The sequence below is a fragment of the Scardinius erythrophthalmus genome (genome assembly GCF_964197995.2).
Source record: "Scardinius erythrophthalmus genome assembly, chromosome: 15".
In the NCBI taxonomy this organism is placed as follows: domain Eukaryota; kingdom Metazoa; phylum Chordata; class Actinopteri; order Cypriniformes; family Leuciscidae; genus Scardinius; species Scardinius erythrophthalmus.
The window spans coordinates 40,679,201-40,707,066 of record NC_138235.1 but is presented as its reverse complement, the minus strand read 5'-3'; the positions used below and the strand labels follow the sequence as shown (position 1 = coordinate 40,707,066).

Below are 27,866 nucleotides of genomic sequence, written 5' to 3'. Positions count from 1 at the left end.
GACCCGACCGGTGTAAAGTAGTCCGAGTCTAAACGCTTATTACAGGCTTACCGTAGTGATTCAGGATAGGACAAAAACACGCTTTGAAAAAAGGATGTACTCATGATGTACTCGCTTATTGTATAATACAATACCATTATATTACAGACAACTGGTGTAATTATGCAGATGTGGAGACGAATGATGATTCCAGAGCAATACATGCAGATACACTACCAGCCAAACGTGCGGGATCGCTAATATCTTTAAGGTTTTAAAAAGAAGTCTCTTCTGCTGCATTTATTTCATTAATAATAACAGTAATATTGTGAAATATTATTCCAATGTAAAACAGCTCTTTTCTACGTGAATATATAGTAAAGTGTAACTTTCTATTCATCAAAGAGTCCTGAAAGAAAATTGTACACGACTGTTTTCAACATGGATAATAATAATAATGAATGTTTCTTGAGCATCAAATCATCATATCAGAATGATTTCTGAAGGATCATGTGACACTGAAGACTGGAGTAGAGATGCTGAGATTCAGCTTTGATCACAGGAATAAATTACATTTGAAAATATATTAAAAAAAACAGTTATCTTAAATTGTCATAATATTTCATAACATTACTGTTCTTTTGTATTTTTAATCAAATAAATGCAGCCTTGGTGAGCAGAAGAGACTTCTTTTAAAAACATTATAAATCTTACCGATCCAGAACTGTTGAACGGCAGTGTGTGTGTTGTGATTTGGTTGCGGACAGCACTGAGCACAGCGACTGAGGAACCAAACACAGTTTATTGAGAGACAATCCAAAGTCATAGTCCATTAAAACAGGCAGAAGGTCAGAGGTCAGAAAATCAGTCCAAACTAACAAACAAATCCAGAGCGCAAGACAAGAAGGAGAAAACCAGGGGGTTATTCCAGAAAGCAGGTTGTGTGACAGACCCGGGACACACACACACAAACGCACACACAAGCGCCCGCAGCGAGACTCGGCCTGAAAGCATCACGGGGGAAGCCTGCAACACACTCAACTCTTGCTCCATGGACACACACACTTGCGACCCATGAACGCCTCTCTAAACTACTGCCTGATTTTACAGTTTGAAGCGTCTGTCATAGAGAAACACCGTGTGCTGTCATGAAGAAGAGAAATGTCTTCTCATAGGATAAGAACACGCAGTCTCATTAATAATACACACACTGACGTGTCATCGATGTACTATAGTGTTTCTCCAGGTCATAATCTGTGACATTGACATGATGGAGACTTTAAACCTGGAGAAAAATCTCTACAGTTTCCAGTTTCCCCCTAAAATTAAAATGAATGGACAGTGTTAATCCTGACTGTGCTGAGATTGAGTGTGTTTAAAGTAAAGGGTGTTAAATGTATATCACCATGTCAAAGTGTCAGAGATGGGAAGCACAAATACTTCGTTACTCAAGTAGATTTTTCAGATATTTTTACTTTACTATTTATTTTTGTGCCGACTTTTTACTTTTACTCCTTACATTTTTAACACGAATATCGGTACTTTCCACAAGACGACCCGACAGATTCAGCAGCATTCATTCGCACCAAATCACTGTGGCTTGATGGCGGTAACATTAGCAGATAGTAGTATAGACGGAGACATCATTGAAAATTAGGGATGCACCGATATTAATTTTTTTGCCGATACCGATCAACGATAATTCTTTTCATTTGAAAGCCGATAACCGATATATTGGCCGATAAATCTAAATTCAAATTTGGATATACTTTGATAGCCATATACAATACAGTAGCCTAGATTGAACCAGTGTACATTATTTACATTTACGCTTTTATCCAAAGCGACTTATATTGCATTTCAAGATACACATTTACATTCCTATCAGTTCTTGCTTTCCCTGGGAATCGAACTCATGACCTTGGCGTTGCAAGCGCCAACACTCTACTGTTTGAGCTACAGGAAAGATTCCTTAACGTTTAAAATTAATTTTACACTCCTATGGCCAACTTTCTTTATTAAAAAATGGTAACACTTTATAATGGGCTAAGGTTTCATTTTGTTAGCATTAGTTAACATGAACCAACAATTAATGAACAATATTCTACAGCATTTATTAATCTTAGTTAATGTTAAGCTCAACATTTTATAAGACATTTTTAAGATCCAAAGTTGTATCTGTTAACATGCACTGTGAACTAACATGAACACTAATATTTTATTAACTAACATTAATAAAGGCTATTGCTCTCTGTTAGTTCATGTTAGTTAATGCATTAACAAATGAGACCTTATTGTAAAGTGTTACCAAAAATTAAATAAAATGAAAATAAAATACCTAAATAATGCAAACAACTCATTGGATAACATTGGGCTGCATATAAAGAAACAAAATGCATTTTTCTTTTGCTGGATGTCTATTGTCTATTTGCATATCAATAAAGATTTTTTTTAATACAATACAGATTGAATTTGTCATTTCTACAACTTTTATAGCACTTCAATTGTAAAAATTGTGAGCCTGACATATTACATTTATTATCATTAGCACTCCATGTTCAAAGATTTACTAGCTGTCAGTTCATCTCTTATACGCTGCTGCCATCTAGTGGTTGTTAGTTGTAACTCTAAAAGTATGGGGAACTGCTTAATTAATGTCTGTTTAGTAATTCATGTTTTATCCTTCATTTGCTCTCCAGAAGCCATATTTGAGCACACACACATACATGTAGATTCCTTTAAATGTTAAGGGGAAGATTAAAAAAGAGAAACTGGATCTGTGAATTCTCACAGAATCACAATTGAATTCATATCTTGCTACTCAGTCAGAATCTTATTAACCTGGAGTCCCAGTCTCTGTCACAATAACCATATATGTAATGTTTTAGGCCTATTGGCAGACATCCGTTTAAAATGTAGGCAATGGCATATAAAGAAGCTTTTCTCCATATCCACTTCAGTTTCTCAGCTTGCACTTTAATTATTGATTAGGCTACGCTATTACAAGCGAAAAATATAACAAAAAATTTAAACATATGTTGGACGTGATACTTACGTTATGAAGAGGAGCGATTTTTCAACTGAATTGAAAGATTTGCCTGTAACGTTACGTTTGTCTTCAGTTACACGGGTAACTTACAAACTCAAAGAAAAGAAGAAACAATTACTTTAACTTTACAAAGTTCGGAAAATGGTACGTAACACAAACATAGCCACATAAGTTGTATTAATTCACCTTTGACGAAATGATCACTGCACACACGGGCGTTTTCCGATTCGGCTCCTCCCGAACCGCAGACGTAGGTTTGCAAGCCATTTTTTCCGGCGTTTTTCGGTCAATTTCTTGCATTTTCCCCCTTATGAACAACAACTTTTGGTACACGATTTAAGCAACCATAAACGACGCAAAACATCGGCATTTTGAGTTTGTTATAGTGCTTCCTAAATGTAACAAATCACTTCCTGCCCTCCTTCTGCATTTCGCGCCATGGCAACGCAGTGACGTGACGTCATATGAAAACAAGCTATTGTCGTATAAAATGCAGCTCATATCTGTTGCTTTCGGTGACGTGCCCTCCATTAAATCTGCATATAGCGCGGGAATTGAAGATCGGATTTAAATCCGTTTTGCAAAAACACATTTATGTGACCAGGTGTAGATGGAGTCGTTTTGATAAATAGAGCAAACGCTTTACAAATATGAATTCTCTTACATCATATGAACAGACGTAAAAATCATTTTCTGAATTTGATCATGTTGTTTTAATAGCTTTGCTTGTAATTAATGAAATAGTAGTTATTTCCCTGCATTTTATTCCATTTTGATTATACTTTATGAATTCACAGTAGCCGCGTTTCCATTACCCTTCAAATTGAAAATGCGAATTGAAAATACGCCCAATGGAAACACGTCAATTTCGCAAAAACTCCCATTTATAGAAAAAAAGTTTTTACGCTCACATGAGGAGGTTTTTCAGGCCATTCAAAAAAGAAATATTTCGCAAAACTGCAATGGAAACAGTTTTTGCGCATTTACAGTCACCTGACGTAGACGACGCAGTGTGTTTGGACAGAAGACGAGACAGAGTTCTTTATTAAATTCATATAAGGCAAAAGAATTACAGGAATAATGGATTCTAAACCTCAAATAAATGCCACAATCAAGACCTTGAAGCAGAACTGAGGGAGAAACACCCAGAAACTCCTCATATGTGCCGCTCACAAGTATAATAAGGGTTGTTCCTCACCATTAATGCTTGGAAACACACACACATCTCCTTCCATTAATAATAATGGCCAGTGCAGTGGCTGGGATATACATAATCCTACCAACGTCCGTTAACATGATTTTTGGAATGATTTTACTGATCGCGAGAAGAAAAAATGAAGTTTTAGTCGCATAACATCGGTTAATGGAAACGCCGTCATTTCAATACAGCTTTTTGTCGACATTTAGAAGAAGAAAAAAAACGCGAAAGTTTTGCGCAAATCTGTAATGGAAACGCCCCTAGTGACAGATTCATGTGAGAGTAACGTATGATCTTACCACAGTTTCTCCAGTTTACAGTGAGGATTCGCCAGTCCAGCAGAGAACAGCTTCACTCCTGAGTCTCCTAGTTTATTATATGACAGATCCAGATCTCTCAGGTGTGAGGGGTTTGATCTCAGAGCTGAAGCCAGAGCAGCACAACCTTCATCTGTCACATCACAACTCTCCAACCTGTAGAGAACAATGACACACTCTTCACTCTCTCAGATCAAAACAGAAATCTTAGCTTTTCTTGATTGTGTTTATAATTTGTGCAATATCTATTTTTTTAAACAATGAATTCAATATATCAGTAAATTTAACTGTTATTGTAAGAGATTATGTCTCTATGTGAGGGAGAAAGATTATATGAAACTGATCAAATGGAATACATTGAATACATTACATACATTAAATATAAATGTTTATATGCATACATTACAAATGCATATATTTGAATATAAATTTCTCACACATATCATAAAAAATGGTTAAGTAGATCACAAATCAGGTCAGATAGGTAAGAGCTGAAGTGTGACTCATATTTTTTTGTTAAACCATTAATTTATAATGTTTAAGTAAGAACTGTTATAATGTTTTAACAGTGATGCTTGTTCTCAGTGTTACTTACCCAGCGTATCTAGTTGCTGTAACCACAGGCGTCAGCTTCTGGAGAACTTCATCTGCAGTGTTCTGTGTGGCACTAATTGAAAATAAAAATTATTTAAAGTTAAAGTTAATTATTAATGCTAATAATAATAATAATAATAATAATTCATATCATAAGTAAATAAAACATTATACCTTCCTAAATACCCTCAAATAATTGTTTTAATGAAACACTGCTTTATAAAGGACATGTGAAAAAGTGGTTTTATATCTGAAACTGTAGAAGCCTCGTATTCAGCCGTCACTGATTAGTTTCTTCTTCTTCTCGTTAGTGTTACTGTGGCAGGGCTATTAGTCTGCATTTACACTACAACACTATTATGACACATCAGGTTTGTTTGTCCTGTCCGTTGCTATGGTTATCACCATGGAGACATTTAACTCCCGAGTTGGGCGGGGGGGCAAGATAAAAGTCTTTTTGTACCTGCATCAGCAAATTATTCGTAGAAATTAAGCACACGAGTTTGTTTGCTTGTTACTTGTTTATTTACATACTTATTAATTTAATAATTTACTTAGTTTTATTGTCACAGGAAATGATGCGCACAAAATGTGAATCATTGTCCATCATTTTGCCAGCAACTGGTGATAAAGAAAAATGATGATGAGACATTAATCTAATTTATTTTCTTAATACTTCTCTTGTATAATAATAATATTAAAACTTCATTTAGGAAAAATACTTCCTATTAAATATCTTTATATTAACTGGCTTTCTTATGAATGCAATACAGTGAATGGCAGCCGTCTGTGTCTCCCAGTGTCTTACATTATTGTCAGTTTAGTGTTCAGTGATTCATTTACACAGAAACAAAAGATAACATGTATGCCTTCATCTCCGAATACATTATCTGTGTCTTACATTTCATAATGAACTCAGATAAACTCAGTGCCGACTCGTTTTCCATCAGTTCTTTTACATTAATTAGAATGTGTGCAAAGGATTGTGGGAGATTGAAGAACACGAAGGATATACTTGATGCATCCTTCAAAATGAGCTGAATTAAAGACACAAAATGAAGTCTGTCTTCAAAACATCCTTCAAACTGAGACGGCCTTCAGAGTAGGGCTGTACTCAACCAAAGAAAATCTTGGTCGACTGAAGTCCTGAAGTTTCCGACTAAAAATCGACTAAAAATGACGTTAGAAAAAAAACAATAAATTAATTAGCTGCGCACTGTGCGCAGTACTTGGTAGCCTTGTTGTCCGCCTAAATGAATTATAAATAAACATAAAAAACTAGTAGGCTATTTGCAGTATTAAATCGTTTTTGACGTAATTAATTTGCACTGAAATGAGTCTGACACACGAGTCTGTCGGCTGTCGGCTCTGACAGCGTTGTATCACGTGCACCTGCGCAATATCATAGCCTATGATTTCCGAAAATAGTACTATGTTGTCAACTAGTGATATCATGACAAGAACTTTTGAGGAATATGCAACATAATTTAGACAATTGTTTCTGTCATATGTATTATAATAACTGACAGACACTATAATTTCAGCCGCTCTGTGCAGCTCGCACAGAGTGAGGCTGAACCTATTTTTTACAGTCTATGGGCTGAACATAGGAGCTCAGCTTCGCGGCTGAGACACGAATAGACTATTAACTTAAAGCTTTTACTCTTAAACACAAAAGGCACGTCCACTTTAATAAAAAAATATTTATTAAACAAACCAGATCAAGTAATATTCAGCAAACCTTCTAGTAGCCTACTTTCTTCAATCTGTCTCTCTTCTCCAGTAGGTTGGGCTAATCCAAAAGAAGTGAAAACAAGGGGGGTGTTCTGAAGACAGACTGTTACCTGTGAAACAGGGGTGCTCTGAAAACACCCCCATTAGCAATTAGTGCTTTCCACCTGATGAAATGAACGCGGCAAAACTGATTACCGGTAAATGAACGCGACAAAACTAATGAAATGAACGCGGCAAAAAATCGACCAATGAGCCAGAACGTATCGACCAAATAATCGACTAATCAACTAGGAGAATACAGCCCTACTTCAGAGGCGCTTGATGACGTGGCAGTCGAGATATGCAGTCTTACTAGGACACAGCCACGGTTTGAGGAACACACGCAAATGATCTACAATATCCCAGAAATCAGTCTGTGCCCCGTGATTTAAACACCTCTGATCTCTGAGTTTCTCTTTGTTCATAATGTTTTAGACTGTAATGATTGCACTCAGTGTTACTTACCGATCATCTCTGCCTCCAATTAATCTCTTCAGGTTAAACTCCTGCAGTGTCTCCTCTGAGGACAACAACACAAACACTAAAGCTGACCACTGAGACGAGGAGAGTTTCACAGCACGTAATCCTCCATAGCTCGTATGAGGTTGAGCTTCGTTCACTAGAGAAAGATCACCCAGTTCATTCAGACAGTGAAACAGATTGATGTATTTATCTGGAGAGGGATTCTCACTGATCTTTTCTTTAATATAGTGCACTGTTCTCGTATTGTTGTGAGAGCTGTTTGCTGTCTGTGTCTTCAGTTCTTGTAAGAGACTCTGGTTAGACTTCACTGACAGACCCAGAAGGAAACGAAGGAAAAGGTCCAGATGCCCATTTTTACTGTGTAAAGCCTCATCCACAGCTCTCTGATGGAGATCCGATAGGGAAACTGTGCCTCCATTAGTTGGTTTGGTAATCTGGTCAAACACATTGATGTTATTGTTGATAAAGGAGAGATGCACATATAGAGCTGCTAGATGTTCCTGAATGCTCAGATGAACAAAGCTGAAGACTTTCCCCTGACACAAGCCCAACTCCTCTCTGAAGATCTGAGTGCACAATCCTGAGTAAACTGATGCTTCTGCCTCATCAATGCCACACTCGCTCAGGTCTTCCTCATAGAAGATCAGGTTGCCTTTCACAAGCTGCAGATAAGCCAGTTTCCCCAGTTTGACAATCATGTCTTCATCTTTCACTTTCTTCTCATAGTCCTTCTCATGTTTGATGTTGGTCTGAATGAGCAGGAAGTGTGTGTACATCTGAGTGAGAGTCTTGGGAATCTCTCCTCTCCGTGATTTCCTCAACATCTCCTCTAGAACAGTGGCTGAGATCCAGCAGAACACTGGGATGTGGCACATAATAAAGAGGCTCCTTGTGGACTTCAGGTGTGAGATGATCCTGTGGGCCAGACTCTCATCACTGATTCTCTTCCTGAAGTATTCCTGCTTCTGTGTGTCACTGAAGCCTCGTACCTCTGTCACTCGATGGACACACTCAGAGGGGACGAGATCCGCTGCTGCTGGTCTGGAGGTGATCCAGATGAGAGACGAGGGAAGCAGATTCCCCTCAATGAGGTTCTTCAGCAGCTCGTCCACTGAGGCTGATTCAGATATATCACACAGTTTCACTTTGCTCTTAAAGTTCAGAGACAGACGACACTCATCCAGACCATCAAAGATGAACAACACTTTATACTCATCACTGGATATGTCCATTTCTTTAGTTTCGGGGAAAAAGCGATGAAGAAGATCTGAAAGACTGAGTGTTTTGTCCTTCATCAAGTTGAGCTCTCTGAAAGCGAGTGGAAATATGAGCTGGACGTCCTGATTCTCTTTCCCTTCAGCCCAGTCCAGGATGAGCTTCTGCACAGAGACTGTTTTCCCAATGCCAGCGACTCCCTTTGTCAGCACAGTTCTGATGGGTTTGTCTTGTCCAGGTAAAGGTCTAAAGATGTCACTGCATTTGATCGGTGTGTCCTGTGTTTCTGCTCTCCTGGACTGTGTCTCGATCTGTCTCACCTCATGCTCATTATTGATCTCTCCACTTCCACTCTCTGTGATGTAGAGCTCTGTGTAGATCTCATTCAGGAGTGTTGGGTTTCCCTGCTTTGATATTCCCTCATACAAACACTCAAACTTCTGTCTCAGATTTGATCTCAATGTGTTGAGGACTTCAGCAGGATTAGAGTCATGGCTGTAAGATTAAAATACCACATTACTACACAAGTCAGAGAAGTAAATAGCCATAAATTACAAAACTATTTATGGGACACAGAACATCATTCGGTTTCTGAAATGTGTAAATCATTAATCAAGTGTGTGAGTGATGTGTGATGTGAATTGCAGCACCTAAAATTAAACAACAACAACAACAAAGTCCTGAATTTTACCTGAAACCAGGAAACATGCTTTCATTAAAGTCTTGTGGTTGAATCACAGGCTTGTACACAGTTTTGTTTTTAACTGGTCTGGATGGAAGAGTTGACCTTAAATCAGAATGAAGAGGGTAAAGAATCAGACACACTGATATTGATGTAATTGTGTCATTAACTGAGTAACAGACCAACAGCTTTTACAGTGTGTGAATGTATTAACAATACAACACATAGAGCTTTACACAAGAGCACAATGATGATCATTAATAGACCGAAACCAGCAAGATTGTAACTCATTAAACTGCTGTATATTAATAACAATTTCATACAAATAAAATACAATAAGCACATCTTTTATAGAAGTGATATACCTGAGATAAGGCCGTTTGTCTCCAATCTTAAAGTGTAGTGGCGGATTCATAGACCAGTTACTCTTCATAGACACACAGCTGGACTCTGGGTTTGAGCTCTTCTGCTGGACTGAACTGGGTTTAAAACTAAGTAAAATATAAAGAATACAGACTTATAAAAGACCACATAAATGTTGTGTACTTTTGCTTTAATGTCTGTAACTGTGTTTCAAACTTTGATTACAATTATTTTGAGAAATTAACTCACTGGTTTAAAAATGTTAAGCATGATTCAACAATTGTACCAAAGCGACTGAGAAAACCGGTAATATTAGGAATTAGGAATTCAAAGCAAACAAATTGAAATCAACTATAGAATTATAGACTGATTCAACTCAGATGAACATCAACCATGATCACATGACTCTTCTCAAAGGCACAATGGAGGACGAAGGCTCAACCGACTAAAGAGACCAATGTTTAGCTGAGCTTTAAAGATAAACCACCTTACTGTACTCTAGTAACGCTACTCTTGCTGTGAAACATCTCTGTTCTGACCAGACACCGTGAAGCTTTCAACAAATCTGAACCCGTATTTATCAAGCCTCTGAGAATTACTCACAAGAACACTGCTAAGAATGGACTTAAGAGTAAAACAACTCTTGGCTCAAAGCTGTGCTTAGAAGTTAGTTATCAAGCATCTCAGTCGTAATTTAAGTGAAGTGTAGGACTAAATCTTAAGTGTCAGTCTTAGAGATGATTCACAACACTTTGCTGTGCCACAAACGGGATTTTGGATGATGACATAGGCATGGACCAATCACTGAATAGATTTCCTTATTTAAGAATATGCTCAGATAAATTCCCATTGAATGGTGAAATTCCTAAGAGGAGTTTACATTCAACACTAATAATCATTCAATAAATAATTTTCAAAAGAATACATTGTGATACTCATTGCAGGGCTGTACAGTTACGAAAAGATTGGTCTGTGCGATGAATAAATGTCCCACTGTAGCACGCGTGCGATACAGTTTTGTAAACTCCGTTACTTGTGTGTGTTTTCAGACATGATAACAGTCGGTTTATACTTGTGCTTATGCGATATCACGATTTTTGATCGTGGATGATTTAATGTCTCCACGATCTGCTTTTGAAGAAATATGGTAGTATCACATTCTATCAGCTGCAGTTCTGGCGCTCAGTCCCAATACTGTAAAACTCACATCACATGTTAACGCAGCGCTAGAGTTACACTCACAGGACTCTGCACTTATTCGCAATCACAAAAGTTCATTATTTGCTCGTGCTTTAAAGCTTTGCCGGGTAAACATTTCATTAGCGTTCTGTTCTGACATGATGCACTTTCTCTGAGCGCGTACGCCCGAATGGAAGGCGATCGGGGACAAAAGTCTTTAAACGAAACGCGTGAATTGTGTTCTGTCTCTGTGTTGTTTACAGTAAACATTGTCTTGGAAGCTGCAGGCTGATGATGAGTGCTATAATGAAATTAGTACATATTTAAAACATGTTTTAATATGTATTACAGGCTCGACATTTACGCTTGTCAAGTAACATTAACATCATACGACCAAGAGCACTGAATACCATCACAATTGAAAATGTGACACTTATTTCATATTGCAGTTCAATAAACAAGTCATTAATATTAAGTCACTTGAATTTTAGACACAATATTGACATTTTTTGCTCTATTTCAGCAGCGAAAATAGTGTAAAAAAAGATCCTAGAAGAACCACAGCGTATCTCAAAGGAAAACTCAACTGTGTTTCATTCCTGAATGATTCAGTGTTTTGAACGAATCGGTTGAGTCAAAGATTCAATGAATTCCTATTCATTTACAACTGCCTCATCCCTGAATGAATCAGCCGTTTGAATGATTCGTTTGAATAAATGACTCAATGACTCGGTCTCCTGCCGCCTCCTACTGGCGGTTTAGTTTCGTGTTTAAAAGTATCAGTCTTTCCAAAATTTCTTAATTGTATATTCAAAAAATATTTAAAATAATCTCATTACATTATTTAATGCAGTTTAATTTGATTGGTAACATCCCTTTAGCATCTTCTTATTCTATTTTAATTTATTGATGAAATTTAAGAATTTTAAATGAAAGATGACGCATTAGGGAAGCGATTAGGGAAATAAGCGATTAGGGAATCAATTAGGGATGAGGGGAAAATGCCCTTTATAAAGGTTAAAATATCATAAATATGCCGATTTATATATGTCAAAAAGCTGACTGACCAGTGATGAGAATATTGATTCAGAATAAATTATATTTAAACACACACACAAAAAAATATATTTTTATTCCTGGACAATCAAATGTTTTTACTCGGACAAGTGAATGACTGAACTAAGGACGATCAAATGAAAAGGCTTAATGTTGAGACCTGATTTATTTTTTTATTATTATTCATTTATTTACCCATAAACTTGTCTTTAGGGTTTACATTAAGACAGGAGTATGCCTTAATCTAGTTAATTGTGCATTTCTTTTCTTTTATTCCACAGCTGATGTGTGCAGTTTTTTTTTTTGCTTGCATTAAAATAATTTTCTCTTGTTTTGCTTTTTAAGGTTTTTTGGCAGTTTTCTAAAGTAAAAGAGCCTTTCTAAGAGCCATCGTTTAAGCTGTTGACTTTTCTACCTTGAGAAAGAACGTTAAACGAACAACCAATGATGAACCACGAATCAAACCAACCACTGGAGTCACATGGACTATTTTAACAATGTTTTTACTACCTTTCTGGTCCTTGAAAGTTGCAATGACGTTGCAGTCAGTGGAGGGACAGAAAGCTCTCAGGTTTCATCAAAAATATCTTCATTTGTGTTCTGAAGATGAACAAAAGTCTTACGGGTTTGGAACGACATGAGGGAGAGTAATTAATGACAGAATTTTCATTTGTGGGTGAACTAACCCTTTAAGACTAAAATGACTCTTTGAGAAGCTTGAAAAATACGGCCCTGAACCAGCAGTTAAAAAATCCACTCAGTTTTACACCTACTCCATTATATAAAGGTGGAAAAGATCTCAGCTTACATTTACTTGATGTCATTGCTAGTATTAGACTGACTGACTGAGAAAAATTATGATTCTAATTCAAAAGTGTCGCACTATAAGCACATCTTTTATAGAAGTGATATACCTGAGATCAGGCCGTTTGTCTCCACTCTTAAACATTATTGGCAGATCCATAGAGCGGTTACTCTTCATAGACACACAGCTGGACTCTGGGTTTGAGCTCTTCTGCTGGACTGAACTGGAACAGAGAACAGATTCAGTTTAATTCTTTAGATTACTGTGAATACATTTATCCTGCATCAAAAAGTACTTTGAGGAAACAATTATCTTTTTACTGAATATTTCATTTTAGTTTAAAAAAAAATAGTTAAAAAAATCATCTTTTTTCTGTAACTGTCTTTGATCTGTTTGTGTGTGTGTGTGTGTGTGTGGGGAGGGGTGGAGGTGTGGGGGTAATGGTAATGTAATGTTTGTTGAAAGTACCTGCATCCTGGAGAACAATCTCCATCTCTGGATCCTTCTGAATCAGCCATGATGAAGCTGCAGGAGAATCTGATGAGTTTGATCTCCTCCACTGACTCTGAATGAAGAAACATTCACACACTAAATTAAATGATTAAATTAAACAACCTTCATAATTTAGCTGAACATATCTGGAGTGTGGGAGAAAAGGATCATGTGACTGCGTTAACTCAAGCTCACAGGGCCTTTTCACACACACAAGTCGACCGTTGATGTTCGGGTGAAAAAGAAAACAAACCCCGACCCACATCGACACACACTGATCCGATTAAAAAAAAAAAAAACGTGTTTGTTGACGTTTGTATGAATTGGCCTAAGTATGTTTACACATAAGCTAAATTTCTGGAGAATCACAAACATCACGAAACACAAAGGAAACATTGAAGTGAAAAATTTAAAACCTTTATTTAAGATTTCATATCAAACAATCACGTAAAATGTCGTCCAGAGATTCATATTAATATGAGAAAGTCACACATGAACACTCACCTTGATCAAACTTTTACAAGACACAGGATCTCAAATCCTCCAGCTTTAACATCATAAAACTACACTTAAATGCCTTTATAATGGTTGATAAACACTTGGATGTTCTGTTTTTTCCGTGTCGTATTTTTCGCATTTCTCCTGCTTACAATGGCGACAGGAAAACTTACTTTCACCAAAGAGTATAGAAGCAGAGAATGTCTAATATGGCGGGCTCTGATAGAAGCCTTTGCTTTCACTTTCTATGTGTAACGAGAGAGAGAGAGTATGGCAGGCGATCGGGGTCAAAAGTCTTTAAACGAAACGCGTGATTTTGACCGTGTCAACCATAGACTGTAAAAAATATCCTCATGCTTGGAAAATTTTATGTTCACAAATCATAATATCTAAAGATGAAACCAATGTTCTGTGCATTTCATGGTGAATTTGTTTCTTATATAAAAGCCCTCAAAGTGATTAAAAAAACGCAATTAGTCTTTTTTCCACCATAGAAGAATGATTTAAAAGAAAAACCTTAGCCCCTTAATTCTATTTATTTATTTATTTCATTTTTTTTTCTTTTGTGTGTATTTGTGGTTCTTTCATGCACCTGTCTTGTATGTTTTTATATAAAGATTTATTAATATTGCCATATTGTTTGTACATGAATAATTGTACAATAAAAAAAAAACATAGACTGTAAAAAAATATGGATGACGCCCCTTCGCTCTCTTCCATTGGTGAGAAGTTTATTTTTTCAGAATAAACTTTATTGCAAAAATAAACAAACAACAATACGAAATTTGGCAGCCCCTCACGGACGACTGCTGCATAAACTAAAACAAAATAGCCTATACATGTCCGGGCCTGGTCCTCTTTCGTCCTTTTTATTCATTTTTTTATTGAAAATATCAAGATTTACAAGCAAACATGGCTGCATAAAATCCGTTTCTTCAGAATAGGATACAGAGAAGATATAGCCAGAGGGAGCAGCTCTTAATACAAACAGGAAATATATATGTAGTCTTAGTAACAAAAATAAGGATGATTTATAAAAGGAAAAGAAACATTCATATAAACAAATTTAAATAGAAAAAAAACCCGTAAGAAATTATAACTTAACATAAGGGGAGAATTCAGTCATTGTTCAGCTATTAACCTCAGCTGGGACGTGTTTTAGGGTATTATACCTTTCAGAGTTTTTAAGGATTTCATATACAGTTTAAATTCATTTTTTTTAAAAAACAAATTTGGGAGATGATTTCACAATTCTACATTTGTGAATGAAGAATTTAGCTAGACACACAGTTGTATTAGTACAGAGCTCATCACCCTTGCTTTGCAATATCAATCCAAATGTTATGGCGTCACTGGAGACAGAGTTTGGGAATGAAGACATCTGTTGCTTAACCCATTTATGTATATCACACCAAAATATCTGTATCACATTACATGAGAAAAACACATGGTCCGTAGTTTCGCCATCATTTTCACAGAATGTACATGTATAATCATCTATACCAAATCCAAGTCTCAGTAACTCTTTAGAGGGGTAAATGTTGTTCATTACTTTGAAGTGCGTTTCTTTCACTTTAGGAGGTATAGGGAGTGTTAGATACATTGTTCTTAATTTAGTGATTGAATATTTATCACATTTTTGTAGGATGTTATTTTTATTTGGCCTTTTAGGGTAAATATAATCAATAAAACAATTTCTAATAAAGTGGTTAGTGCATTTTTTTTATCCAGAACAAAGATCCCTTGAATTGATAGTGGGGCCAATTGTGGTTGTATCGGATAATATGCCAAAATGTTTCTTGTTAGAAGGACAAATTATTGGGCTAGTGCTTTATGTAATTTAGTAAAGTCTGATTTTAAGGGTTTGAAATTATATTTGATGGAAAATTTTTCATAATTTAAAAACTGTCCGTCGGTATCCATTAAGTCGGCTATGGACCATATATTTCTCCCACACCAATCCTCAAAGAACAGAGATGTGTTGCTGTGCAAAATATATCTGCTGTTCCAGAGTACAGATGTGTGGCGTGAGAAGTTACGTACGTATAACATTTTCCAATACAGGAGTGTTTGTTTGTGAAACTCTGACAATGATATAGGTAATTTGTTAACACTAAAGTCCGCTCTAATAAGAAATTCTAATCCTCCAATTCTCTTGAATAAGGTCTTTGGAATACAATACCAAAAGGAGTTGCTGTGTTTGATCCAAGATTTTAACCAGTTTATTTTTAAGGTTCCATTAAGGAAGTCAAAATCAATAACTTTTAGTCCTCCTCCATCCTTGTGTCTTTAACCATATTGCTTTTCTTCATATAATGTGGTCTGTTTCTCCAAATGAAGTTCAGGTTGATTAGGTTGATAGATGTAATCAGTTTGTTTGGAGTGGCATTGGAGTAGGCTGGGCAAGAACATCTTGATAAACATTCATCTTAGTTATAGGGAAATTCGGCCTAGTATTGATAGGTCCCTCTGTAGCCATATATTTAGTCTTGATTTGCATTCTTTAATTTTATTTTCTACATTCAGAAGCTGGCTTTGTTTTTGGTCCTTGGAGATGTAAATCCGTAGGTATTTGATTTCTGATTTAATAGGGATATTACAGATGTTTTTCAGTGAAGTGTCGTGTACAGCCAGCAATTCACACTTTTTTAAGTTTAATGTTAGACCTGAGGCTTTTGAGAATTTTTCAATTTTGGAAATAGTTGGTATCTATCTTTTAAGAATATTGTTGTGTCGTCCGCTAGTTGGCTGATTATTATTTCTGTGCCAAGTACATTAAGGTTTTTAATATCATTACAGTTTTTAATATAGATTGCTAGCATTTCTGTGGCTAAGATGAACAGGTATGGTGAGATGGGGCAACCTTGAGGAATACCCACATTAATCTTGAAGCTTGGGGTGGTACCACTAGGTAATAGGACACAGCTATTAATATCTCGATATAATCCACCAACACATTCTCTAAATTTGACTCCAAAGCCAAAGTGTTCGAGCGGCGAAAGAATAAATGGATGCTCCACGGAGTCGAATGCTTTATAGAAGTCTAGAAAGAGAAGGAAACCATCATCCTCTATTTGGCTTCTACACTCAATGATGTCCATTACCAATCTTATATTATTATGTATTGACCTTCCTTTTAAGAACCCTGACTGTGTATCTGCAATAAGATCTGAAATCCCTGTTTGAAGACAAGAAGCAAAGATGTAAGTTAGGAGTTTGTAGTCTGAATTTCTGAGTGTAATGGGTCTTCTGTTATCTATAATTCTGGGATCTTTCCCAGGTTTTGGAATTGAGACGATAACTCCATGTCTCATTGTTGGTGGAAGCACACATGTTTCAAATATTTGAGTAAAGACTTGTAGCAGCAGGTCTCTTAAATCTACCCAAATGTCTGTAAAAGTCACCTGTGAGACCGTCGGATCCGGGGGCTTTGTTAAGAGAGAGACGACCAATTACTGCGTCAAGTTCTGGAATTGTTATTTGATTATTACATGTTTGTTTGAGGCCATCCTCTATTTTTGGAATATGTTTTGCTATATCCTGAAAAAAATGTTGACAGTCCACGCTAGAAAATTTTGAGCTATAGAGCTGGCTATAGAATTTCCATATTTCTGAAGAGATCAATTTTTTATCTGTGACTTCATTATTATCAACCATCAGGGATCTGATGCTATTTTTTTCCTGTCTTCTTTTTTCAACACCACAGAAATACGCTGAATTGTTCCCCCCCCCCCCTCTATCCACTTAGCTCTGGATCTAATAAAGCCCCCTTGGGCCTTACGACTGTGAACTTCATCTAGTTTTGGTTGGATGTTTAATATCTTCTGTCTATCGTCTTCAGTTGGGTTTGGCCTATTGCAGTACATATTGAACTGATTAATAATGTCTACTTCTTGTTTTTCACTATCTTTTTTAATTATTTTACTGAATGAGATGGTAAATTGGCGTATTTTATATTTTAGGAATTCCCACTTTTTGGTAGCAGTTGTGAGCTCCTCAGAATTGGCATTTTCTTTAATTAATAATTAGATTTTTTGGCAGTAGTCATTATTTTTGAGCAGACTGGAATTGAACTTCCAATATGTGTGTGAGTGGACATTGTTGTCATTGGGTTTGATCTGTAGTAAAATAACACTATGATCTGTTAGTGGTGCAGAAGAAATATCAGAGCTAATATTATAAAATAGCAAATTATTTCCCATTAACCAATGATCAGTTCTGGATTTATAATTGTGGCTTGAGCTAAACCAGAAGTATTTAGATATTTCTGGATTTAAGTGTCTCCAAGTATCAGCCAAATTTAGTTTTTCGCAAAAGTTCGTGAATATGGTGTTTGGATGACTGGCAGAGTATCTGCAAGTATATTTGTAATTAAAAAAATCATGAACTAGGTTTAGATCGCCTCCAATGATGATGTTATCAGTTGAGTGTGTTCATTTGAGATTGTCTAAATGTAAACCAATTTGTTCAAGTAGGTTTCGGTTTTCTCTACTGATGTTATATCCATAAATGTTGACTAAGATGAATTTCAGACCATCTATGTGTATGATAAGAATCAGCCAGTGAGCAAATTCATCTGCCATATGGGACACAATATGACCTCTGAAGTTACTTAGGAGGATGGCGACTCCTGCTGACCTTGAAGTGCCGTGGCTAAAGTAAGCTTCATCTCCTCATTGTTTAGACCAACATATAACATCATCAACCTCAGAATGTGTTTCCTGCAAAAAAATTATATTTGACTTCTTCCCTTTACAAAATAAGAAAATACTTTTTCTCTTTGTCATGTTTCTTAAACCCCTTGCAGAAACTAGAGAAATGTTACTCTTTAAACAACATAGAACAAAAACAAATGAATAAACAATCAACAACAACGTATTGCTGAACTTACTTAAAACAACAGTAGAAGTTTCCTATCAGGGGTTTGTAATAGTAGCAAAACCCCGAGAATTTTCATTCAAACTCACTTGTTTTCGGGATTCAGAAACCCTGGATAGATGTGTCTATGGTGAGCCTCTTTGTCCATTAATGAAAGCATGGGGGGAACACTGTCTTTAGTCCTGCCTTCCTTGCCTGTTCAGCTTTCGGCCACACAGCCCTCCGTGCCTCTCTGTCTTCCTTGGTGAGGTCTTCTGCGAAGCGGATGTTGAGATGCTTGCAGACGGGGGAAGTTTGGTGATCCGCCAGAGTTCGTCCCTGAAGTGGCGTCCTGTGAACTGCGTGATGATCTGACGAGGGCGGCTGGTGTTACTCGGCCCCAGTCGGTGCACCGAATCCAGGATGAAATCCATCTTCTCCCTCCAGTGTGGCACAATCTTTCCGATGATATCAGAGATGAGTGGTCGTGTGTTTTCGTCTTTTCCCTCCTGTAAGCCATTTACTCGCAGGTTCCCTCTTCTTTTATAACGCTCCAACTCTGCTGCTCTTTCCCCCGATCTGTGTTCTCCTCTTTGAGTTGTTTCACCTCGACGTGCAGTTTTTGGCACTGTGTTTTACATTCTTTGATTTCGGCAGAGATAAACTCTACCGCTTTCGCGATGTTGGCTATGGTCAGCGTGTTCTGCTTTAGCTCCGCTGTGAAGTCCTGCATCATGTTTTGAAGAGTGCCGATAGCAGGATCCAGCGTTAGAGGCGTCTTCAGCATGGGCTCCAGCAGTCACGACGTCGTCTGGTTTTGACTTCTTCTGTGGTGCTGGTGGTTTGGAAGGAGATGCTAAGGTGTTTTTGGTTCCTCTGGTGTTAGTTTCCATCCTTTCTGGACCACCATAGTCGTGTTCTTGGAGAGCCTTCAATTTAGCATTAGCTTTTGTGCTAGCCATGTTATGGTCTGCAATATTGTACTCCAGGAGGTGCTCAGGGTCACTCACACGTTTCTGAATTATTATGATAAGTTCCCTACGGTTTTACATCTGATATTTCAGGGTTTTGTTGAGTTAAAAGTTCATTCCGTTGATTTTCAAGGCTTTGCTACTCTGAGCTATTCACAATGCGTCTGCTCTCTCCGCCATCTTCGTGAGAAGTGAAGCCGCCAGTGTCCCGATATGGCGCTGACATCTTGGGGCTTGAGTCTGCGCAGTGGCGATCTCGGGGCCAGACCTGCGCAGTCGTGAGCAGGAAGTAAATCCGCGAAATCAAGGCCCCGTCCTCACTCTCGGTGTGGAAAAATTAATTATAGAAATTTAGATATTAAATTTAAAGCTCCGATCTCTTTAGTCCTCCAAAGATCCCGAAAAAGATCCCGTCGGCACTGTATCAGAGCCCGTCTACGGAGAGCTTGGCCACTCCCTATTAAGTCCTATTGTACCGAACTTTGGTTGTAGTTCCACCAGAGCTCCACTGGGGGCGATCGCCCATGAGTGCAGAATGAATGGGAGTCTATGGGGCTAGACGGCTAAATGTGTCTCTTTCACCCGATTGCCGTTGAGAAATCTCAGATTTGATTGTAGGTTTTGCAAGTTCAACATGGGTTATAGGTCGAAAGTTGAATGAACGAGTACTTATGTCCTTTCGATTTCTTACAGGTTGAGTTGTTGTTGACCAGAGATACCACTTGATGGCATTGTGGCATCCAAAGTGGGACCAGAAACAAACAAAACAACAACTCTTCTAGCACGTGTGTTTGCCTGTGTCGGCTGTGTTGTGTGTTTACCTGTGTCAGCTGTGTTGTGTGTTTCCCTGTGTCAGCTGTGTTGTGTGTTTCCCTGTGTCAGCTGTGTTGTGTGTTTCCCTGTGTCAGCTGTGTTGTGTGTTTGCCTGTGTCAGCTGTGTTGTGTGTTTGCCTGTGTCAGCTGTGTTGTGTGTTTCCCTGTGTCAGCTGTGTTGTGTGTTTACCTGTGTCAGCTGTGTTGTGTGTTTGCCTGTGTCAGCTGTGTTGTGTGTTTGCCTGTGTCAGCTGTGTTGTGTGTTTCCCTGTGTCAGCTGTGTTGTGTGTTTCCCTGTGTCAGCTGTGTTGTGTGTTTACCTGTGTCAGCTGTGTTGTGTGTTTACCTGTGTCAGCTGTGTTGTCGATGCCTCGAGAGAAAAGAAAGTGCAGAGCTGAAAGCACCAAAGTGACTGAAGGATTGCCGTAAAGCAGTATCTATGGTCGTACGATGTGTGTGACGTCATTGACATTTTAAAAGACTTTTTAAAGCAATTAAGTCAAGTCAAGTCAAGTCATCTTCATTTATATAGCGCTTTTAACAATGTAGATTGTCTCAAAGCAGCTTTACAGAGATAAATGTATAATTTAACGTAAGATTGTTTTGGCTTTATAGCGGTTCTTTAATAAAGTTATTTTCCAGCTAAAGTTGGTTTTGATTGATTCGCTTCCGTCGCAACGATCATTTGTTATTAAATTAGGGGCCGCTAAGACGACACCATTCCCTCTACACAGACTTTAAACGCGATCCTGTGAGAAACGCTGATGGCGTTCACATGCGCATTAAGAATTGGTTCTATAGTTATGTGCATTTGAATATATGTGTGCAGGTTTGGAATTCCCTACAAACCAAGCCTAAACAAATTACTGGTGTTTCCTTATATTCAGAATTTTATTTTATTTTATCAATTCGGGGTAGATACGCAAACTGAGTTTCCCGACGACGCTTTATCTGTAGAGTGGGAAAGGAATCCTCCATAGGGAGAGACTAGTTGGCACTTCAGCACTGCGTTGTCATCGGGTCCAGGCGAAGGGCCTTCGTCAGATCTGGATACGGCCTGGATCCGGCAGGCTGCGGGAAAACCTCGGGATAAACACAGACACTAAAATTAGCGTAGATGCCATTCTTCTCATGATGTAACAAGTACATCAGGATTTATGGGAAGTGTTCCCGGTTCCAGCTGACCTAATCTATGCAGCCTAATATTGAATTATAGAAGTCTATAATGTGTTATGTGTATGCTATGTCAAAGAGATGTGTCTTTAATCTAGCTTTGAACTGACAGAGTGTGTCTGCTTCCCGGACAATGGTAGGAAGGCTGTTCCAGAGTTTTGGTGCTAAATAGGAAAAGGATCTACCACCAGCAGTCGATTTTGATATTCTAGGTATTATCAACTGGCCGGAATTTTCAGATCGCAATAGACGTGAAGGAGTATAATGCGTTAAGAGCTCGCTCAAGTACTGCGGAGCTAAACCATTTAGTGCTTTGTAAGTAATCAGCAATATTTTAAAATTGATGCGATGTTTAATAAGGAGCCAGTGCAGTTTTGACAGAACTGGGCTAATATGGTCATACTTCCTGGTTCTAGTAAGAACTCGAGCTGCTGCGTTTTGAACTAGCTGTAGTTTGTTTATTAAGCGTGCAGGGCAACCACCCAGTAGAGCATTACAATAATCTAGCCTTGATGTCATGAAAGCATGAACTAATTGTGACTCTAACACCTAGCAAATCTAAAAACTCTAAAAAATCTAACACCCAGCAATGTGTAATGTCTTTGCATCTCCTTTTGAATACAACATTCAAATTACTAGACAATAAATTATAGATTTCGAGGGGTATAGCTTCATAGACCTCCATTCATTCTGCACTCGTCCTGTGAGCGCCCTCATGTGGAGCCAGAGTGGAACTGCAACCGGAAGTTTACTGAGAGTGGCACTTCTCCCCGTATTAGACATTCTCTGGCTGTATCAAGTCGGACAAAATTTCTAACCGGCATGCAATGCTTCAAGTCAGCCACCGATCGGTCTGCGCAGAGCTGCATGAAGTCGAAGAAGCCTTATATTTGCATATGTGACGTGATGGTACGTTGGTATATATGTATACAAACATCCGAGGTCATGTTTATTCACGAAGAATGTCGTAATGGTATACTGGTATGCACGTATGCAAACATCAGACGTTATATTTGTTCATCGGTATGTTGTGAGTGATGTCAGTCTTATGTCATGATTTGTCAGGCCCTTTTAAGTTGTTCGTTTAAAGTTCTTTCTCAAGGTAGAAAAGTCAACAGCTTAAACGATGGCTCTTAGAAAGGCTCTTTTATTTTATTAAACTGCCAATAAACCTTTTCAGACTGCGTGCAGCTGAACCAAGAAAAGCTTAAGATTGCATGGCGCTGATAAGCATGAATGGCAGAAGAAAAAGACTGCGATTAAAAAACAAAACAAGAGGAAATTATTTTAATGCAAGCAATAAAAAACTGCACACATCAGCTGTGGAATAAAAGAAAAGAAATGCACGATTAACTAGATTAAGGCATACTTCTGTCTTAATGTAAACCCACAAAGCTTTAATGACACTGAAGTAAAAACATTAAAGACACCGCTGGACATTTTGGAGGACGATTTACACACAGAAACCAGAAGTTACTGTATGAAAATGATCTTTCAAACTCTCTTAACTTACTAGTTAGGGTTAGGGTTAGGTAAAGTCTGCGTTATGAAACATCCCAGAAGTGTTTGTTTATCGACTGATATCATAATGGAGATTTTATTATAACTAGTTGAGCGAGTCTCACCGCGCTGCTGTGACGTCAGATCCTCTGAGCTGTGGGGGGGAATCCGCAGGACTCTCGTCTTCAGCTCTTTACACACACCGCTAGTGATGGGACTTTTTATTATTATTATTATTAATGCCATGAACCAGAACAATACAATGAGACATAATCATTCAAAGTAAAACAAAAAAAGTATTACAAACAACAGAAAAAGGTGCTATTTTATACAACATCATCCCTGCTTACAATGCTATAAGCTCTAATTGCCTTTTTACTTGTGCAATCACACAAAACAGAACAATAAAGCTTAAAATCATTTTTAAAGCAAGAAAAATGAGGTTTGGAGTCAGACCATTTCCTTTTATGAATATGAAACATCCCCATTAATATTAGCAATTGTATGTATACCTTATCTTTCTCAATCCCATTATCATTGAAGTGTATCATTATGTCAGATCCACTCAGCTGTAAATCAATGTTCAATTTGTTCTTAATTAAACACTCCACATCAATCCAAAATATTTTTGTATGTATGCAATGGAAAAATAAATGAAAAATTGTTTCCTTTTCACCTTTACAAAAATTGCAGGAGTAATCAATATCTAATTTAAAACGTTCCAGCACATGTTTTACTGGATATATTCTATGCATTATTTTAAAAGAGACTTCTTTTACTTTGTTATTAATGTAGAATTGATCTACTGTTCGCCATCATTACGCCAATTTACATCTCCGAAAACAGATGACCAGAAAAAACGAGCTGGAGGGTAAACAATATTATTAAGTATATTCCTAATGTAGTTATTTGAGACTTTATTTTGTAAAATATTTGTATTACCAAGAAATATTTCACCCATGATATCTGTCAAATGTAGATCTTCCTCCTGTGATGCATTTCTAAGAAGGATCAATACTTTCCTGGGAATTGCATCCATTACAACTGCAAAGTCTTTAGGTCTGACTGGTATTTTAAATTTACTCAAAAATTCTCTATGTTAATACATTTCCATCATTATTCAAAAGCTGACTAACTAACTAATATAATATTGTTTTCAAACCAGTAATCAAAAAAGAGAGATTTATTTTTGTAAAGGATGTCTTTGTTGTGCCAAATATAATCTCTCCTAGGTGAGAAGTGATGTTTGTAGGCCCGAGTCCAGGCCATGAGAGCTTGTTTATTAAAGTTTGCTATTTTTTCAATTGAATAATTACACTTCAATAAAAATGAGAGGTCGCCCAATTGTTTAAATAGATAGTTAGGAAAGGAATTCACCAAATACTGTCTTTATTTTTTAAATACTGAATAAGCCAATTTATTTTAAATACATTGTTCAAAGCGTCATAACTCAAAACCTCTAAACCACCATGATCTTTGGGGTTGCATAAAATTTCTTTTCTCAAATAATGTGGCTTGTTTTTCCATATAAAATCAAAAGGCATTTTATCCAATTGTTTGGTAACTTTAGGGGGAATATCCAATGATAGACACACAAAAAGCCTTCCTTCCGGCTGATTGTCAACTGCGCATGCGTCGCGACTGAGTGCGTTGTTGTGTTTGGAGCTCCGTCGAATTAATTCAGAAACCTTGTTTTTCTTCTTTACACTCTTTTACAAACGAACTTTTTCATTTTTATAGCGTGTGAACATATCTGGAATACTATTCTCCTTAAAAAACAATCGGATTGCTCTGATATCGCTACATATATCCAACCTTTCGAACTTCCGCTACTAGCCTTAGCCCGCTAGCATTACACGCGTGGTCGCGCCTATCGATCGACTTATTTACACCCGTATCACTGAAAGCTATAATTCGCCATTATAGCACATCTGCTATAATGGCGAATATAACGGATGTGTGTCTAACGTTACCTTTGAGTGCAGGTGAGGACACCTTCGAGCTGCATTCTGTGCAGTTAGAGCTGGAATCCGTGGAGAAGCAGATCCGCGACCTACTAGAGAGACAGGCCGAGCTACGAGATCGACGTTTCGCGCTTGAAACATCACGCGCCGATGCTCACAAGTCAGTGGTTAGTAACCTTTTGACTCCGACCTCGTCTACTCCGTGTGTTTCTCTGCCCAGGATGCGATCATCCCTGGTTTCATTCACTCCGGCACCGACACAACAACATGGACCCTGGGTGATTCCACAGCGGAAGACGCGGGCCAGGACCAGAGCTAGGACCTCTCCGCCCCTCCCGGCCTTCGAGATCTCCACCCGGAACCGCTTCTCCCCTCTACGCGAGACGGAACGCGACGCTGTGATCATCGGCAGTTCCATCGTCCGGCATGTCCGTGCTACCATAGGTAAAGGTAAGGTTCGCACTCACTGCTTTCCTGGTGCTCGTGTTCTCGATGTCGCTGCACAGGTTCCCGGGATTCTGAACGGTGACGAGCCCGTCGGAGCTGTCGTGCTGCACGCAGGAACGAACGACATCAGGCTACGGCAGTCGGAGGTTCTGAAGAAGGACTACAGGAGCCTGATCGAGACGGTACACAGTACATCGCCTGAAACAACGATCATCGTGTCTGGACCGCTTCCCACCTACCGACTAGGACACGAAAGGTTCAGTAGATTATTTGCTCTAAATGAATGGTTAATGTCATGGTGTAATGAACAGAGACTGCTCTTTGTAAATAATTGGAATCTGTTCTGGGAGCGACCTAGGCTCTTCCGTGCTGATGGCCTTCACCCCAGCAGAATCGGAGCGGCTCTTCTGTCGGACAACATCTCCAAGACGCTACACACCATATGACTAGTAAGTCAAAGTCCAAATCACACTCTTTGCTGTCCAAACTTAATTGATATAAGTACCAATGTAGAACATTATATTGAAACTGTGTCTATTCCTCGTTTAGTGAGATCAAATAATAAATCTACTGCAGGATCTAAGAAAAATCTAATTGTGATTAAACCAGAAAATCTCAATATTAGTGAACAAAAACAATTTATAAAGCTAGGTCTTTTAAACATCAGATCGCTTACACCTAAGGCGGTTATTGTAAATGAAATGGTCACAGATAATAGTTTCGATGTACTTTGCCTTACTGAAACCTGGCTTAAACCAAATGATTATTTCGGTCTTAATGAGTCTACTCCTCCTGGATACTGTTACAAGCATGAGCCCCGTCTGATTGGTCGTGGCGGTGGTGTTGCTATAATCTATAAAGATATTCTTACTGTTACTCAGAAAACAGGTCACAGGTTTAATTCGTTTGAAGTACTTGTGCTAAATGTTACTCTCTTAGATGTAAGAAAGAAATCCATATTATCTCTAGCCTTGGCTACTGTATATAGACCGCCAGGGCCTTACGCTGATTTCCTAAAAGAGTTTGCAGACTTTCTCTCAGATCTTTTGGTCAATGTCGATAAAGCATTAATTGTTGGAGATTTTAACATACACGTAGATAATTCAAATGATGCGTTAGGGGCTGCGTTTACAGATTTATTAAACTCCTTTGGGGTCAAGCAAAACGTAACTGGTCCCACTCATCGTCTTAATCATACGCTAGATTTAATTATATCACATGGAGCCGATCCAACCGATATAGATATCATACCGCAAAGTGATGAAGTCACTGACCATTACATGGTCACTTGCATACTACGTACCGCTGAAATTTGTCATGTTGCGCCGCGTTATCGACCAGGCAGAACAATCCTTCCAACAACTATAGATCATTTCTCAAATAGCTTACCTGATCTGTCTCAGCTGCTCAGTGAACCCAAACAAACAGATGAACTAGAGGAAATGACTAGCACTATGAGCACCATTTTCTCTAGTACATTAGACATCGTTGCACCAATTAGATTAAAAAAGGTTAGAGAGAAAACTAAAGCACCGTGGTACAACAGTGTTACGCATGTTCTAAAGAGAGAAACTCGTAATTTAGAGCGTAAATGGAAACAAACTAATCTAGAGGTCTTTAGAATCGCATGGAAAGACAGTATGTCACGTTATAAAAAGGCCCTAAAAGCAGCCAGGGCTGAGCATCTCCGCAAACTAATAGAAAACAACCAAAATAATCCTAGGTTTTTATTTAACACCGTCGCTAGACTAACAAATAAACAGACGTTACCGGAGCAAAATATTCCGTCACAGTGTAGTAGTAATGATTTTATGAATTTCTTCACTGAGAAAATAGAAAGCATCAGAAACACAATTGTAAATGTACAATCTTTAATGGTGTCTTATGATTCAGCCTCAATTATCACCCCGCAAGAACAATTACAGCGCTTTGCAACTATAGGACAGGAAGAGTTAAATAAACTTATCATTGCATCTAAACCAACAACGTGTTTATTAGATCCAATACCAACTAAACTACTGAAACAAGTGTTACCTGTAGTGGAAGAGCCTCTTCTCAATATTATTAACTCGTCTTTATCCTTAGGTCATGTTCCAAGAATATTCAAGTTGGCAGTTATAAAACCTCTTATTAAGAAACCACAATTAGATCATAATAACCTAGCAAATTACAGACCCATTTCAAATCTTCCATTTATGTCTAAAATACTAGAAAAAGTTGTGTCCGCTCAACTGTGCTCTTTCTTGCAAGAAAATGATATCTATGAAAAGTTTCAGTCTGGATTCAGACCGCATCATAGCACAGAAACTGCGCTCGTTAAAATCACAAATGATTTACTTTTAGCTTCTGACCAAGGCTGTATCTCAATACTAGTTTTACTTGATCTTAGTGCTGCGTTCGATACTATAGATCACACAATACTCTTAGACCGACTACAAAACTACACTGGTGTTCAGGG

At 37.9% G+C, this 27,866-nt stretch overlaps 1 protein-coding gene across 6 annotated transcripts in view; it reads right to left on the bottom strand.

Annotated features, from left to right (window-relative positions):
• LOC308703321 (NLR family CARD domain-containing protein 3-like) overlaps positions 1 to 27,866 on the bottom strand; it is a 316,889-nt gene that overhangs the window by 159,728 nt on the left and 129,295 nt on the right. For 4 of the 6 annotated variants that reach the window (XM_081386699.1, XM_081386700.1, XM_081386701.1 and 1 more), the window contains exon 11: positions 4,526 to 4,699. In XM_081386699.1, coding sequence (XP_081242825.1) covers positions 4,526 to 4,699 — 174 coding nt within the window. Of the gene's footprint in view, positions 1 to 4,525; positions 4,700 to 5,138; positions 5,211 to 7,375; positions 9,104 to 9,299; positions 9,396 to 9,655; positions 9,782 to 12,802; positions 12,917 to 13,161; positions 13,282 to 13,689; positions 13,937 to 27,866 lie in introns of those variants that run through there. The other 2 variants (XM_081386703.1, XM_081386704.1) reach the window with 2 other exon arrangements.